The sequence below is a fragment of the Plectrocnemia conspersa genome, unplaced genomic scaffold (genome assembly GCF_051122295.1).
Source record: "Plectrocnemia conspersa isolate PC_06_02 unplaced genomic scaffold, ASM5112229v1 ptg000007l, whole genome shotgun sequence".
In the NCBI taxonomy this organism is placed as follows: domain Eukaryota; kingdom Metazoa; phylum Arthropoda; class Insecta; order Trichoptera; family Polycentropodidae; genus Plectrocnemia; species Plectrocnemia conspersa.
In genome coordinates, this window is record NW_028277171.1 from 1,490,211 (window position 1) to 1,508,375 (window position 18,165).

Here is an 18,165-nt window from a genome sequence, read left to right on the forward strand (position 1 = left end):
CTCAGGGGAAAATAAGCAGAAGAAAAAGTACAGACAGACGTCGCATCTCACATATTGCTTTATAGTTTGTTTGTACAAAATATGATAGATATTCTTATCAATATTACTATGAATTTATGATATAAGAGTATTAGAGTGTATTCAAACCGAATTTTGGTCAATAGGAACGCGAAAAAACAATTATCACTTCTCAGAAGTCAAAAAGCGTTCCCACTGAGACGGCGACGGTACGATATTATTGCTTTTGACGTGAATTTTTAGCTTCTGCGCTCTCCTATTAGGCAAAATTCGCATTAGATAAGTTCTATCAATTCTCACTTATTGCAAATTTGCATATTGTTATAAAAAACACATGGAACGCCAACGGTCTATCGCAAAACACACAAGAAATAAAAAAAATCCGACGCTCATTTTACGGAAAAATACTTGAATATTGTAAATCGTAATATTGTTATAAAAATGATTAATATGAACATTTGATAATCAAACGCTTAAGCAGGATTTTATTGCTTTTAACGTCAATTTTAATCGTAGACACCCTTGAATTTGGCCAGAAAAATGCGTGTCATATATAAAATAATATGAATCTTTTAATGAAATGGTAATATTAAAAAAACGACCATTAAATGGCCAAATTTTGCCCCTCCCTGGAAGTAAATTTAATATATAAACCATTCAATCCTTTCATCGTTTAAAAAAAGCTGTTTCAGAATCAAATATTCCTTTTATACGAGTTTGAATCTATGCGATGCAGGGTAATTTACATAGTCATTTATAAAATAAAATTACAACGTTCCCAACAATTGCATGTCGCGTTGTCATCAGTACTTTCCGTTGTTGTGGAGGACCTAGTAGAACATTTTGGTCTACCTTTGCTTTTTTTTGTAGTTATATGTAGTAGATAATGGTCGCATTAATGAAATGGCCGCTAATCGTTCCTCGTTAGGATTGCCTGGTAGTAGGGTGTTCATTCATTGCTCGAGTGTTTCTGACAAATCATTCGAGGGTTACTACAATATTTGCAGACAACTCACTTGCGTTTTAAAAATAAAAATATATCTTACATTTGGTCGTTATATCGAAAGCCGGTTTAAGCCGGTAATCGAAATCTAGCAATAATTACAAAATATATCGTTTTAGCTAAAACCCGTATAAAAAAACGACCTTTGAACGATTTATATTTATAAAAAATATAAATATGTTATCAAAGGAATAAAAAATAATGAGTTTTGCAGTTTATTACAATATAAAATCGTCGATATGTAAAAACCAGAGCTAGTGGGACTAACGATACTGCTGTTTTATATTTTGGCAAAAAGTACAAAATTTTAAATTATTGCTTTTTTATATTTTAACGTTGTATAACTTAACTTTATAAAATAATGTAGATTATATTTTTATAATACTTTTCCGAAAATTCGTTTTCGAGAGCAAGAGTAAGCGTCTGCAAAGTACAGTTAAATATTTGGATATACATAAATAAAATAAGTAAAATTTTATTTTGTAAAATATTTTTCAGATATTATTTGAATTGAAAAATGTACAATTTGTCCAATTAAACAGGTTACGTTTCAGCGGCATCCCGATTGGCTCAATTGTCTATTTCTTTTTTATAAAATTCGGAAAACGGCGGGTGTTTTGGTTCGGAAAATGGCACTTACTGTTCTTGCGTAATGACGCGTTTTATTGCCGTTTTTCGTCTTATAGTGTATTTCCGTCGCTGCAATTAAAGTGTGGCATTTTGGATTTCTTTAGACATGCCTCGCTCCGCTCGAAGTGAAAGACTCCATTCAGAGAAGAGCTTTCTTTCTCGCTGTCTAAGCGCCTTTGAGAAGACGCTTCGTGCTGCGAATCAGCCAATGGCAAATTTACGATTTGCGCGTGAGATTCCTCGTTATCCGCTCGGATAATTTAACAGAGGTTCGAATACGATTACCAAATTTTCATTGTTTTTGCCTTAATTAAATAAGCCGATAAAAACTAGCATCTTCAATATGTGGCATAGCATTATATATACCAGAGTTTTCCCAAATTTTCCTTCGATGGAACACTTCATATATCCTAAATCACAACGGAACATCTTGTTTATTTTGTAGGGTAATTAAATTCAACAAGTATTTTAATTCGTAAAGATTATTGTACACCAAGAATTTTATATTTATTTTAAGAAAGAGATACTGACACGTGAAGAGAAATAACAGGCGACTCACAAATTAGTCGCTGACGTTTAAAGGGTTAATAATTTCATCTGGCGTAGTCCACGAATATAAAAAAATCAAAGCATTTTTCACCATGTCGAAATTTTGTCTTTGATAGCTTTGGCGATCAATGAGATGATTTCTTGCTGGATATTTTTCTCAAATAATATATTTTGTATGGATTTTTTCTATCACTGGATCATATGTTGAAACTAGCTCGATAATCATAAGAAATTTCCCTTTATCTTAGGAAAATAATTTTTCAAAAAAAATTTCCTCTAAATGTAACATATAATTAAAATGATTCTCTTGAGCAACAACAATTCAGTCAACTATCCCCGATTTTTTGACAAAATGTTGTATTCTGTCGTATCCAATGAATAATTTGAAACTTTAAAGAAATGAGATCCATAAATGTATAATGGAGAATTACATAAGATATCCGAAAGATTTATGACATATTTTTAGAAATATTTTAGGCGCCTTTTTTTTACGGCACTTGTGTGTGCCGAACACTTCGCACACGCCACGAGCCGGCCCTGCATATATAATATATGTACATCTTATATAATTTTATACATACAGTGATTATTAACCGAATGTGTTCGTGTTTTTAAATTTCTATCGCGTCTGGGATGACAGATGTTATATTATAAACGGAAAGAGCGCTCGTAATTTGGATATCTAAGATCTAACTAAAAAATCCTTTTAGTAGTTATTTAATTAAGAAAAAGGCTCTTGAGTTTTATGAACAGATAAAGTAATTGGAGTCATTACCTCATTTCGTAGACCTCCGATAGCGTTTTTTGGAACTAAATCAAATGTCATTGTTGCCGAAACACTCGTTCGTACCTAACTTGTCTAAAATCGTAGTTAATTATTCATTTATTTTTATATAATCAAATGACATTTGGTTTAGTTGCGTAAAACACCACCGGAGCGCTACTATCGCACCTAACCTGTCACACCATAAGAGCATAAAAATCCACCATACACCCAATACATAAATCGTGAAAATACCTGGTAATAAAATTTATTACATTGTCATATTTATAGTTTTAGACATTTATGGCATTCCAAAAGAAGATGAACGTCAATGTAGTTAATGATTGATTAAACTTTATATAATGAAAAGGCAACGCACGAAATAAGTCAAATTATCCAATTCACGCATTCGGCAGATAATTTGCATTATTCGTGAATGAAGCGACGGAATTGCACTTTTCATAAATTAAGAAAATTTCACGTAATAAGCTATTGCACTGATTCGGTGTAACATATATATTATTACACATTGAAAAGTTTACAGCATATAATTTTAATAGCACCTGACAGATAAACTATATTTTCACTGATAAAAACATGAATCTACCGGTTAAAAAGTATTCTGATATAATTTCACTGAAATAACGTATTGATTTGATACTGTTTTTTTTTTAATTTTTTGAGGGATAATGGTTTAGAATCAGGAACGTCATTTGGACTGGCAAAGGTTGGCTAGTCGGTGGTCGTTTTTTTTTTTTTAATATTTTGATTTCATTGAATGACATCAATTTTTCTGGCCAAATTCAATGAAGGAGGGAAGTGTCACCCCCACCTGCTCCTCCACAAATGACGTCCCTGATCTGCCTTCTCTATCAGTAGAAGCTTCGAAATGCGCATTTAACCGTAAATTTCGCTCGCTTATCGAATTCGGTGCACTCGAACGATTCAAAGGGTCGAGGGGAGACGAACGTCAATCTTTTTTTGAACTAAGAGTGCATCGACGGCGATAAAGGAGGCGAAATTCGCGAATTAAAAAAACGAGCTTATCCGATCGGACGTCCGCTCGATTGAAAGTCTTTGTTTAGATTTCGCGTCGGTCGATCGTCGGGGAAGAGTCGGAGAGTGAAAGGCGTCGCTTCTGGATGAGGTGTATATTTTTTAACAAATCGCAACTCGAATACAATCTCTATCTCTAGCTCGAAACGAGGGCGCGATGCGAAACAGGTTAGGCCGGAGGGCTCAGCCCGCGGACCTTCGGCGTCACATGAAGACGTCGCCCATCTCGGCCGTCTTCCTGGGCTGGTCGTCCTCGAAGGTGACGGTCTTGTCTTTCGCCTTGGCCTCCTTGGGCTGGCCCTGCTGCTGGCGGGCCGGGGGACGCAGCGCCGGCTCCAGGGCGCTCAGGTTGAACTCGCTCACGCTACGCGGCACGAAGTACTCGACCAGCGTCTCGTTGCCGCTCGACCTCCTCGCCGGTGCGTTCCTCTGGAAGTTGGAGCTCCTGGCGTCCGAGGCGCGCTTTCTCGGCAGACTGTTGCACTTGCCGGGGCCTCGGATCTGGATCGGCACGGAGACCGGAAGCGGCGTCGTCGCCGGCTTGGCGAACGACGACGAGGCGCTCGCCGGAACTGGGGGTTCCGGCGGAGGCCTCTGTCAAGACACCGCAGACATGGCCATCTCCTCTGCGCCGTCCGGCTGCGCGGGGGGCGCGTGGTGTCTCGTCCTGCCGCCGCACGCCCGGTTGAACTTTCGCACTAGCACTATTATCTCGTCCTGCACCAGATTGAAGCACATGGCTATCACGGCCATCCCGATCAGTATGTAAGCGGAGCACACGCACAGGGACACGTCCTGGGCCTGCGGCGAGATCTCGCTCGCGTACTGTCCGGGCCTCAGGTCGCCGAAGCCGACGGTGCTGAGACTCGCGAAGCAGAAATAGGAGCCCTCGAGGAACGTCCAGTTCTCCGTCCGGTTGAACAGCGCCGCGCCTAACGATACGTACACGGCGACAATGATCATGCACAGCGAGATAGGCACCCGGACTTGTTCAGGACAGCCTCTGTGGTAGTAGCGTTTCCCGGGGAAGCCGTCGACGAAGCCGGCCGAGAAGGCACCGCCGAGGGGGATCCCGGGGTCGACGCAGTCCAGGACCACGACTCCGTCGCCGGGCTTGCTGCCGTCGAAGAAACCCTTGGGCGAGAGGTCTGGCACCCGGTTCGGAGGCATGCCCTTCTTGCTCAGCGTCGACTTGGAGTGCTTGAGTGGCTTCGGACCGGGTTCGGGTCCGGAGCGACACGCCTTGCCGTAGAGCTTGCGGAAGGACCGCGCCAGCACGTCCCCGACCGTCGACAGGTACACCAGCATCAGCGGGATGCCCAGCAGTGCGTACGCTATGGTCGCCAGCTTACCCGCCTGCGTCCTGGGCGTCACGTTCCCGTACCCTGCGACAAAGAAGCGCGTCATCGAGCTGCGAGAGCGGTTAAAAAAATCATTCTCACCTATGGTCGTGATGAGCGTCAGCGAGTAAAGGAAGCTGGAGGAGAAAGACCAGCGGTGTCGTTGTAGGTCGGATCGCGCGTCCGGGTCTCTCCGGTCGTAGCCGAGGCCGGAAGTGCCGCGCACCGTCTTGACGAGCGCGTCCTGGAACTCGACCACCTCCTGTGCGGCCAGCCGCGTCCAGTTGTCTTTGTACAGGATGTTGAGATCTTCGGTGATAGACCATAGCTTTTCGACGGTCTTGGAGCGTAGCTCGACGCTGGCGGCGCTCTCAGCAGAGCTTGGGTTCGGCTGCGAGGCTGCCACGGAGGTCTCCGTCTCCCCCCCGAAAGCGGAGACGGCGCCTTCGAGCGCCATGAAGAGGAACGCGCCGAGCAGGGTGTAGACGAGCACTACGATGCACACGCCGAGACAAGTGAGCGCGGAGGCCGACGAGGTGGGAGTGGGGCAAGTGCAGCAGCAGCACAACACCGAGTCCTCGCCGCGTTTGCGGGGACCTCCGCCGCCGAAGCAGCACGACGACGAGGGATACGGAGGGGCGTCGCGCATCATCGCGCACCTCTCCTCCGGCGACCCCCCGGGATCCGCATCGACTTCACTTCGTCGTCTTGTCCTCTGGAAGCGCGCCTCCGCTCTCGTCGTCCCTCGTCCGGCGGTCGCCTCCGCGCGTCCTTCGCCGCGCCATCGAGACCTGAAACGAAAAATGAACGATGAGCGATGAACCTAATCAGTCGGGCGTTCTTTCGATCTTTCGGTCGTAATTAACGCAGAAATGGAAACTGAATCACTTCCCCGCGACGCTTAATTAGACTCGTCGTTCCGCGACGTTATTTTTCGCGCCCTCGCTGATTCGCCCGTTTATTGCCAACCGTTTCTCTCTTACGAATCCCGAGACGCCGTCGAACCGAATTTAATCTAGCATAACTTGCAATTAACCTAAGGTTAAATTTGAAGTAGCTCTCCCCGCGCAGTTGCATTAGCCGCTTTTAGGCCCGTCGCGTGAAAATTAGCGCCCCGAGGCAGACGTTCAATTGGCACCTCTCAGTGGCGGAACTTCAAATTTTAGTCTCCCCTATGCAAACAAATTATGCGCCACCTGTTAAGGGTATTTTATGCACGTAAGCTCGGCAACTTTTCAGAATAGCTTAGTGTAATTAAAATAAAACAAAGTGTATTTTTTGCAAAGGGAATTTTTAGATATTTTATCTCAGATTCCATCATAATATTGCTGTCTTAAAATAATCAGTGCTAGTGCGAGCATTGCTTTTTAGGCGATATTTATACAATTATTCGAAATTAATTAAAGAAGCGAAAAGGAGCAATATATTTTCGAATGAGATTATCTCTTCAAGCTTCGAAAACACTACGTATTTTCTTTACCTTGTAAGTTTTGATTGAGGAAATTTAGTTGTAATGTGATATATTATTAATCGTAAAATTCTTTTAAATCTCTGATAGTCTGTTAATTCTGAATATTGTACATTCTTTTTTCGAGGAATATTTTAATTTCGTTTAGGCAAGACGCAAAACGCTTTAAAACTTCACCTCTTGAAAGTCTTGATATTCGCTATTTATTTCACTTAAAAACTCTTTAAATTGACGATGGTAGAGCGCTTAAGCCACAATGCTGTTGGTAATCTTAATTAATACTTCCATAACTTTTATAATTTTTCTGAAAATGTCTGTGCACAAAGCGCTTCTTGGTGGATCATACAATGAAACGTTGGTGCCTCGTGATTATTGTTTTAAATTTAGACAAATCCTTTTTAGGGTTCTCACATTTCAAATTTACTTCTCAAAAGTCTTAGCGATACAAGATGAGAAAGTAGAATTAAGACTATACGGTCCTTATGTCTTAATCTAGTTACGATTTGCTTTCAATGGTAGATATTAAAAAATCCTTAAATTTATATAATACAAAAAATAAATAATGAATGTTTCAATATATTCACTAGCTATGCCATTATAAAGGCTGAGACACATTAAAAAGCTACGTCACTTTTTCTACGAAACTAAATCAAATTAGATTGCAGATACCAATCAGCAATTTAAGATACATTTTTATTTTACGACTTTAGATCACATGAGCAATTCCTTCAATCAAGGGTTTGAATAAGAAAATGAAAGTAAATCTTTGTTTAGTTTTTTTTTATAATTTAAAAAATGGATAATGTTACCTTATAAAAATATTATATGGAGCTAGATGTAAAATTTCAGTCAGACAAAACAAACATGTCAAAAAAGAGATGTACGCCACAACTTCCACTTTTTATCCAAAAACCACAGACACGAAAATAATACCATCATATGGTAGGAGTTGAAAACCAGTTACTGTGATATTATATATTATTTTTTTATTTATTTTGTGCAAAATGGGCCAAAATATTTATTTTTATAGCCGGATGTGACACAAACAAAATCCTTGAGCATTGCCACTTCAACAAGAACAAGCGAGACAACGAGTATTATTATGCGCATGTATCGCTTCTCCCTCGCATACATATGTATACGTTCTATTATTCTTCTTCTTAGGAGCTTGGGAATTCAAGCTCAAAAGAGGTCCCTCACTCTCCCACACTTCAGCGTGTGGTCGACTGGCGCCGCGGATAGACGACAGACAGACAAGTCTGTGTCTCTTCTCACCACACACGATCGGACTTGTCCGCCAGGCACCCGCGACGGGCAGATCCGTCAGATGTGCCCGCGCGTGTATGGCCAGCTATTGACTTATCAGAACTAATCGACGAATTCGCGTCTTTAAAAGCCAGAAGATTTTCTTAAAAACTTTTTTGTTCGAGTATAGTACTTAAAAATATTATTTTTGTTATTTTCAATTATATATATATATATATATATATATATATATATATATATATATATATGTAAATATTCAATAAATAAACTGAATTTTGTACAAACAATGCGTTTTAATATTAATATATGTGTTTATCCTATCGTTCAGGAAATATTTGTATTTTTCCAAAATTTTGCACACGGACGGCCAGGTATCTAGGACCGGCCCTGGAGGAAATGGAATGGAAGTGTTTATATGACACAAGAAATATATAATAATATTAATTATAGTACAAGTAATAGTATTGATATTAGTAATATCAATAATGCTAAAATATACTACTAAAATATTATTATTAAATACAGTAAGTCGTTATTAAAATATTGCACGGATAAACCCTCTAATTAAAAGTGTAAGAAACTTATGCAGTAACGAATCTTTATATATTTTTTCACATAAGTAAGAATTTTCAAGTTTAAGAAATTAAATTGAATGGTATTTTAAAACAAAACAGACCTACAAATTTTATTATATGTGGTGTATTAATAAGATGATTATGACTACCAGGGTAATGACAGTATCACATTTTTAGATCCAACCTTACGTTGTTATAAAAATGCGTGTTAAGAAATAAAGTAGATTAAAACAGTTTTTCACGTCAATATTTTTTTTTAAGTTTGTCATTTTCAATGCAAAATGTGCTAGTTACAATCAACCTTTCATTGGGCTTATATGAATTATTTTAAGCCCAATTTTTTTGTAAAAATTGTGAATTGAGAAAAATACCGCATCAACATACTCTAAGAGCCGCATGCGGCTCGCGAGCCGCGGCTTGTCTAGTCAGCACAGAAGCCGCCTCAGTCGCTACCTGCAGATACCCACGTCGAGATACATTTTTCTCAAAGATCGCCAACTAAGGGCGACTAAATACGCGCGTCGGCACTTAAGACAATATACAGGTCGGGTTTCGGGCACCAAACCCTTTCGAGTGGCGTCGGGGGATCGCAGAGACGCGACGAGTCTCGTCCCGTCCTTTCGGGCCCTCGACCGATAACGAGCTAGGAGATCGATAATCGAGAATAAAAGGAGAAAAGGTCGCCCCCGCGGGATCCTCGTTCTGAAATATGCGGCATAACGCGCGGGGACGTATAATTCCATCACCCGGGCGAGGGAGGAGCGGTAATCATTTTTATACGTGCTTCGTTACGCGGGAGATTTTTTAACTTCCAGATTAATCTGCGCTCGCAGGTAATCCTCTTTTTATTCCGGAAAACGCGCGCGCGCATACGGGACTCGAATTAGAGACGTTTTTAATCGTAGGACCTTCGTTAGTTACTTATTGACGACGTAAATAATGCGCGCATCCCTCTTTTCCTTTTCAAATCTGGTTAATAACGGCACGGAAACAGCGTCGGGTATCATTTAGAATATAATTCTCCGGAATAACGGCTGCGCATAATTAATCACGCGAATATTTACTATTTTAATTTAAAGTCGGGCTTAGGAACGTCACGAGCGCGCATAACTTTCAGCGCGCTACCTCTACCTCTAGACCCGACCCTTAACGTTACTTTGCATAATGTATTTTTCTCTATATAGATTATTGAATTAGGGAAAAATATTATTATCTTTCGAATTTATAGAAAATCACTGCTCCGAGATGATAAAACATTTTACTTGTAACTAACTTGAATTTAGCGAGTGTGCGAATACCGGACCCTCAACTTTTTGGTTTTTAAATATTATTTTTGCTTCGTTCTGATTTAAAAAAATATATTTTAAATTTAATGGTTCAAATTAGACATAATTTTTTAGGATTTTCAATGATAGTAAAAATAGTTCAATCTATAAAAAACTACTTAACATTTTCAATTCATTAGAAAATAGCTTTACAACTTGACTAAATATTTCCAGAAGAATACATTTTATATTATTTAACGTTAGATTTAAAACTTAGATATTTAATGATAAATCTAAATATTGTATATCATTTATGAATAGGTTTAAAACTTAGCTAGATAATATTAAATTAAACATTGTACAGTAGTTCACGGAACCAATGAATAAATTTCGGTATACTGAAAATTCCTTATATTGAATGTAAAGAAGATGATATATTTTTATTTAATTTTTAATTACCATATTACTACAGCATCAAAATACCCTCTTATAAGGTTGACAGATCGTTTTTTGTCCATTTTTAAGGATACTGTATGAAACACAATAAAAATTGTGAAAAAAATGTTTTATAAAAAAAGTTTGAGGGTCAGCGAAACACCTGTAATGTCGCTTTTGAACACATATAGCACACGCCAAGTAAAAGGCAAATTGAATTCGGAGAAATATTCTGTGAAGTTGCAACGTCATTTTTAAATTCGAATCAAAATATTTCGTTATACTGAGATTAGTCTTCGTTACAATGAAAACATTTTGTATGAAAGTTTTTAGGGGACAAAATGAAGATTCGTTATACTGGGAATTTCGTTAATTTGGTGTACGTTACAAAGAAATTTTTAAAATAGGTTTGTAACTTAACTAAATATTATTAAAACAAAAAAAAACAATGTTTTCAACATAAAAAATAATATTGTAACGTAATATTTTGTATCATTTAAAAGTAGGTTTACAGTTAAATAAATAATAATAATAAATTGCATCGGTTACACATCCGCTCAAAATATTACTGATATTAAAAAATATTTTGTTACACCTTACTGACGCTACAACACAATCGATCACCTGTAGTTAGTGCAATGTGAGCGATTATAAGTCATTGATTGTGTTTTAGCGTATTTAAGGTGTTAGAGGGCCCATTTTAACGCTGCATATAACACAATTTTATCATAAATTAAAATTTTAGTAATAAAAAAGTATTTTGGTTACATCATAAGTTACTTTATAATTAAAAAAGTTGTTTTATGTGTAAATATAAAAGTCAGTTTTTAATTACATTTACTAATTAGAAAATAACACCTAATCGAGTATCTAATCTGTTACTTTAGACCAAAAGTGCGCTTTAAAAATATTAGTAATTTTGAGACTTTTGTCTATTTTTATTAAAAAATAATTTGATAAATATATTTTTTTAAATAAATGTTTTTCTGCGCAAATTAAGAATATTAAAAATCCATAATAAAATAAAAAATATTTTTAAGGTTGAAAAAATTACAAAAATTACATGCTCACGTTTAAAACCTACCTATGTACGTTTTAAACGTTCAGTCAAATCTAACGTATATGTGCATTAAATCGGAAGCAATGATAATGTTGATGTATTATAAAAGGAGAAACTCACTTTTCGGCTTCGGAGCCCGTCGCCGGTAATTCAAAATTTGAAGATTTCATTACGAAGATTGTTTATCTAGTTTAATCAATGTATTCTTCTAATCTTTAACACATTATGTATATATTTCATTTTCACAGTTATAACACACCTACTTAATTTGCAATCTGATTATTTATATTCAGTCAAATGACGAAATAATGAAAATTATTGTCGCGTAGCAACATTTTATTATTAAATAATAATTATTTAAAACTGTTGTTATGGTACTGTCAGCCATCTTGTTTTATATTCGAATGCTTATTTTTCACATAAAAAATCGAACTCGGGATATATGTTTTCTTACGATGTTTTTAATTTAAAAAAAAAGATTTTTATTTTTTAAAGCTTGTTATTTCTAGCTTTATTCCGTTAATGAGTCTTAAGAATTGTATATGATCTATGAAAGGTCTTGGAGATTATCTGGAAGGTATATTTTATTTGTACGACCGACAGAAATAAACTTCACGTTACTGTTTTCCCAGAATCTAACTGCGACAAGATAGTCGGAAACATACCAATAGAAAAAATAAAATATTATCTCGAAGAAGACTCTTTTTCATCTAACGTAAGTATTTCTAGATTACGTTCCTCGATACGATATACGACACGAAAGATAATCTCAAGACGCGTAGTAAAAATAATATTCTACGGATTAAGGACCTCTCTTTCGTAACGTACTATAGAATTACTGGAAAAGTTTTGCGCATTTTCTCTATGACAGCGGTCGGAAAGTTGGAATATATGTATGTCGAGAGCGCTCGTAGCAGTTGGCGGAGAGTAAAGTTGCATTCTGTGTGTAATAATAGATTGCACCGCCATTAATACGAGTCGCTTGCGTGGATATCGAATTATGAAGAATCACTCGGGTAACAACGCGGAATAATCCGGTGATTAATGGCGAACACCTGAAGGCGGTTTCCGATTCGCGTCACGAATCCTCCAAAGCGAGAAAGTCAGATTAATTCCGTTTTCTTCGCCTAACTAAGATAGATCGTCCGCATTAAACGTAATTGTGACTTATGATATTTGCGCATAACGAAAACGAGACAATTAAAACCTCACAGCGGTTCATTTACTCGCTTGTATCGGGCGAAAATATTCTAAAATTTATTCTGTTAAAATATTATTACCTTTCGCCCGGGAAGCGCGCTCGGTTTAAAACTCAGGCAACCAATTTTAAACCTCAGATTTTCAAATCAATTTATTTATTCTCAAAAATGTAGCATTTATTTATACCCTGTACCCGTTTCAGATGTTGGGACCACTACATGAAGAAAAAACCACCCAAAAATGCAACGATAAAAGAAAGAATGTTTCACTCTATCCTTTTAAAAAATATTTAATTATTTGTTCACTATTGTAATTTACACAACACCAATGATTTTCAACATATTTTTAATCGCATGAAATTTATTGTTAATTTTTTTAATAATTTGATATATGACACACTAAATATTTTTATGTATGTAAATCACAATAACATATTTATTATACTTTGTTTGGTAATCCATCGCATGATATTTCTCAAAGCAATCTTTCATATAAAGATATGATTTTGATTTATTTTGTTTTACTTTCACCATTTTTTTTACATTTTAATATAAATTTACTATATAGCAATAGTACCTATTTATAAGCTACACCTAGTCTACATCGCGACGATACTTTTGTCCTTCCATGCAAATAATGTTATTGTATTGTTGTACGTTTATTTATATAATATGTTATAATTTTTCCATTGCGTATTTTATTATTGCTTGTGCTAGACCAAATTGTATAAGTTGAACAAAATTAAAAAAACTAAATTGGCCATAGTACCGAGTAATCCTATTCGAATTTCATAAGTTAGCAGCACCGTAAATCAGACAGCTGTCAATAATCATGCGTGTTCAAAGTGTCAAACGCAGGGACGTCGTTTAAGCTTTTACCAGAGGAAAAGGGGGGGGGGCGTTTTATTATTATTTCGATTTTATTAAATGACATTCATATTTACAGCTTTAGAATTCACGTTAAAATTTACAAAATCGTGCCGTCGCCATCGCAGTCGAAACGCTCGGTTATCTAGCGTTCATATAAAGACTTTTTATAACATTATTACGACTTACAATTAGTAATTATCAAATAAAGTATATATAAACCGAATTTTTGACCAATAGGAAAGCGCAAAAAACAATTGTCCCTTTTCAGAAGTAAAAAATACACGTCAAAAGCAATGAAATTGTGCCGTCGCTGTCGCAGTGGGTACGCTCGGTAACGACCAGCAAGACGTCTGTTTTGTTATTTCTTGTGTGTGTTGCGATAGACCGTTGGCGTTCCATATGGCAATATGTAGATTTTTTTATAGCAATATTACGACATACCATTAGCGAAAATAAAATGAAGCTTATCTAAATCGAATTTTGACCAATATGAGAACGCAAAAAACAATTATCTCTTCTCAGAGGTAAAAAATCCACGTTTAAATCAATAAAATTATATCGGTGTCGTTGCAGTGGGAACGCTCGGTAACGACCAGCAAGACATCTGTTTTTTTATTATGTCATAAAATTGCTTCCAAAATCCATCGATGGATTAACTGATTTTACGAAAAAATTTTACCGTAATACATGAGTAACTAATGAAATAAAATATTAAAATTCTTATCATCAAATTATTTAAATGACTTCAGAAAATAGAAAATATGTTGGGCATGACATAGATGCCTATGTACTGTAATAATAAAACCATTTTAAGCATGACATAAACGTCTTTGGATTTTTAAAGCTTAAAGCAGTTGGAAGGATCGAGAAAAACTTATTTTGCAGGTTACAAAATTTAAAGAAATTTATTTGTTAAAAAAGGCTTTTATTGAACAAGAATTAAGTATTAGAAAAATAGAAAAATAAAATAATTAATATTCATTCTTGTGATGAGAGTAGCGGTGAACAGAAGACAGACTTTAATTAAATGCCAAGCGACGCGAGGTAGATCGCATACTCTCTCAGGCTCAGACAATAAACATACGACGTGTCTAAAGGATGACTTATGGATTGCAATTTTTAATTCAAATTTAAACATGAGTTCTTTGCTAGCGCACCCCTTGCAATGAATTCGTATAATTAAAGTTTTTTAAAAGTGCTTTACAATAAAAAAATATTTACACCTACATCTTCAAATAAAATCACTGTTTTTTATTCAGATCTCTAATAGGCTAGAAGTAGAAGCGCAAGTCACGCAAAGCATTCCACTTCAACTACGTTAACGATTAAAAAATATCTATTCATAAGTCGTGGCAAAATTTTGAGCAAAATGGTCGGAAATAAAAATAGTTTTCGCACCATTTTTTCAAATCCAATTTCACATATTTATACAAAATTAAAAATCATTTTGCTCTAATTATATGTTCGAATAAAGTTAAGAATATAGAAACTTAAATACGCAATCCTAATTTTTACATAGAGTTTTCACTGTACACATATGTTATATAATTTATAAATGTATATATTTTTTTTAAAGATATTCATATTTTTATTTTGTATAATTTAAATATTTATATATGCTTTATTTTTATGTACTTTATTTTTTATTGAGAAAATAATTATGAAATAAAATTGATTATGTTTGGAGCATACGTTCGAATGAAAAAAAATACTTCTAAAAAGTGTAATAAATAAATTGTCACAATATTTGCGATTTGCCAAACAAGTATATTCGTTGCGCTGAGTTATGTGACGATCGGAGATTTGGTTGCATCGGTAAATGCATCTTTCAAACATACCATGAACAAAGGGGAATCGGTGTCTTTAAATAAAAATATCTGAAAATACAAATTAATGCTAAATAGTAATCAAAAGTGCCGACTAACATTAAAAGGTCGAAATAACGTAGTCAGTATGGTCTTGACTGGTAGCTACAGATTTTAATTCGAATATCCAAATATATTCGGCCCTTTTCTTAACTATTCGATATTAAAATAGTATTTGTAATACAGTTTAATGCAATATTTTGCAAATTAAAATGTTTTTTGAGCAACAAAGAATCACAGTTTCTCATGACCTTATGTATATATTATACGATTATACATAAGAGTTCGTAATCGAAATTCTGCTGGTATTTCTCATAGAGAAAATAATAATAAAAAATCTACATTGTTCTATAACAATAACAATGACAATAATAAAAAACTCAGGAAATATTATTTGCTTTCACATATAGAAATCTATTCGATTCTTGCGATGAATGCCGGAAGAGATTCTTTACGAAAATGAATGTCTATATATGTATGTTATAATATGTCGTATCCGTGATTATCTATATACGGTATCTGAATTAAACTTTGCAGCGTGGTACATAATTATTAAAATTTCATCTAAAAATTCGCTATATTTACAAATGAGAAATTAAATGATTATGTTTTAACATGTTCATGGATACTAAAAAATAACGATCAAATTAGTATATTTAATTCATGGATTTAAACTTTGCTAAATTTATTAATAAATTATTTCAATACTTGTTCATAGATGTCTAAATATACAATATTATATATAAAATAAGATTTTGTATTAAAATTTACATATAATATAATAACGCACTACAATCTAATTTCATAAAATACAACAATGTTATTTTTTGGGTTCACACCCGATTTTAAATATTAGGTGTATCAGGTTGTTCAATGCAAAATTTTTACTATTATATATTAGTATGTATGTAAAATAAATTAAATTGCTCCGTTGTAGTTATATTATATTAAAATATTTTTAATATTAATAAAATATAACATATGTATGTTCATCAAATAGTAATATACAAAATAATATTATATAAACATCTAATAATAATTTTTATCGATGTAAAGGACACGATATAATTTTAATAGAAAAGCTTCGGTTTTAAAAAATATATCGTGAATAATTGGATTTAATTAATGATAAAAATATAAGCAACAAATAAAGGTCCTGTTCAGTTTCGTATTGCACATTTAGTTTATTCTTGTTTTAAAGGTATATTGTAAAAGATAATTTTGCGCTTAGTATTTTTTGACACGCTTGAGAAATGATTTATTTTCTGGTGAATATAGTAAATCGACCGCAGTGCGTAAATCAAAGAGCGGAAAGTGGGCTGTTCTTTATTTCCAAACGATACATTAATATCTGTCGCGAAAACGACAAAGGTCATATTTTAGCAACAGGGTGCAGTCGGAGGAGGGCCAGTGCAAAAAGTATGGATCGATCGGGCCGGAAGGGATTCGTCAACGTACAGGGAAACCTACTTAAACAGGAAGACCTTTTACTTTGCAAACTCGACAAACTCAAAATTCGCACGGCGCTTTTTGTTCCTTTTGCCGAGCCTTAAACGATTAATTACAAAGACACGTGGACGCCCATGTTATATACTATATCGTCAAAGCCGATTTTCAGTAAATTTATGTGGCTTTTCATTGTCTCGACGACGCGACGCTGAAAAGGACGTTTAAACGGCAGCGTTATTATCTGCCGATCTTAGACTGCAGCGTCGGCTAAAGATCGAGGTTAAACGAGTTTCAATTAACCATTAAAATGTTCTTAAAAAGCTCACTATTCACCTTTAAGCATGCGTTACATTCAATATAGAGAAATATTAATATAGAGAGAAGGTGTTCTTGGATAAGTATGAATAATATGTATCTATTTAAAGTTTTTTCATGTTTCCATATTTTTAAAGTTACGGAATACGTAGTCAAAAAACAAGTAGAGACACAATATTTTACGTGAACAACAATAGGGCTTCGGGAAGAACATTCTACGGAGACTGCATTGCAGGTAAATAAATGATTGGTTGGTAGCCAACGATGCAAGCAAGATTGTTGAAGCAGTATTTTTTGGTATCAAGGGAGTTTTCGAAGTAGTGGACGTATGTATAATGTTAAAAAATTTAAGAACTAATATATATGTACGTATAAATGATATATCGGTTTAGAAATTAATTGAAATTTGCACCATACTTATTCGAAATATACTTTAGGACGATATAATACGAAACGTGTAGATATGTTTAATGTGTTTTTGCAAATATTATTCTGATTCAGTGATGCGAAAACAAAGAATCTCAGCCTCTTCAGGGGTCTGGAGAAACAGCGGTCGTAAAATTCAAATTAATTTATTTGACAAAAATATAAGGTTTTTATATAAAATGTTCCATAAGGAAATAAAACTATATCGTTTATATTTATATAAATTTATGTGACGCAGCAAGAGGTAACAGGAGACAGCTACAAAGAGTGCCATGCAACGCGATGCAAATCGCGTACTGTCTCAGTCTCTTAGCGACTGCCAGACAATCAACCCGTGGTAAGGATGACGTGTGATGAATTCACAGGATGACTGACGGACAACAGTTTTGGTCTACTGAAATATGCGTTATTAATTTTAATTAAAGTATGTTTGTTGACGTATTTAAGGGGCGGCACAAACTTTAGCTACGCTACTGACTAAATACTAAACGATTAATCCTATATTTACATATATATATGTATGTAAATAAAAAAAATCATTTAATAAAAAATCTTTCGGAGATTTTTCTGTTTTTTGCACTATTAATAAATAGATAACTTAATTAAAAATATA

General features: G+C 35.4%; 2 protein-coding genes across 2 annotated transcripts in view; both read right to left on the minus strand.

The window, feature by feature from the left end:
* Window positions 1-4,099: 4,099 nt before the first annotated feature.
* On the minus strand, window positions 4,100-4,616 carry LOC148233619 (uncharacterized; the record flags this gene model as incomplete). Its single annotated transcript, XM_088188942.1, has 1 exon — window positions 4,100-4,616. A coding segment is annotated over one exon (393 nt), but the record flags the coding sequence as incomplete, so codon positions are not given.
* The window catches only part of LOC148233618 (TWiK family of potassium channels protein 7-like), a 32,833-nt gene continuing 18,767 nt past the window's right edge, over window positions 4,100-18,165 (minus strand). The window contains exons 2-3 of the mRNA XM_088188573.1: window positions 5,462-6,150; window positions 4,100-5,404 (exon numbers count right to left, since the gene is read on the minus strand). Of these exons, the coding sequence (XP_088044699.1) occupies window positions 4,617-5,404; window positions 5,462-6,011 (1,338 nt within the window). The 5' untranslated portion in view covers window positions 6,012-6,150 and the 3' untranslated portion in view covers window positions 4,100-4,616. The remainder of the gene's footprint in view (window positions 5,405-5,461; window positions 6,151-18,165) is intronic.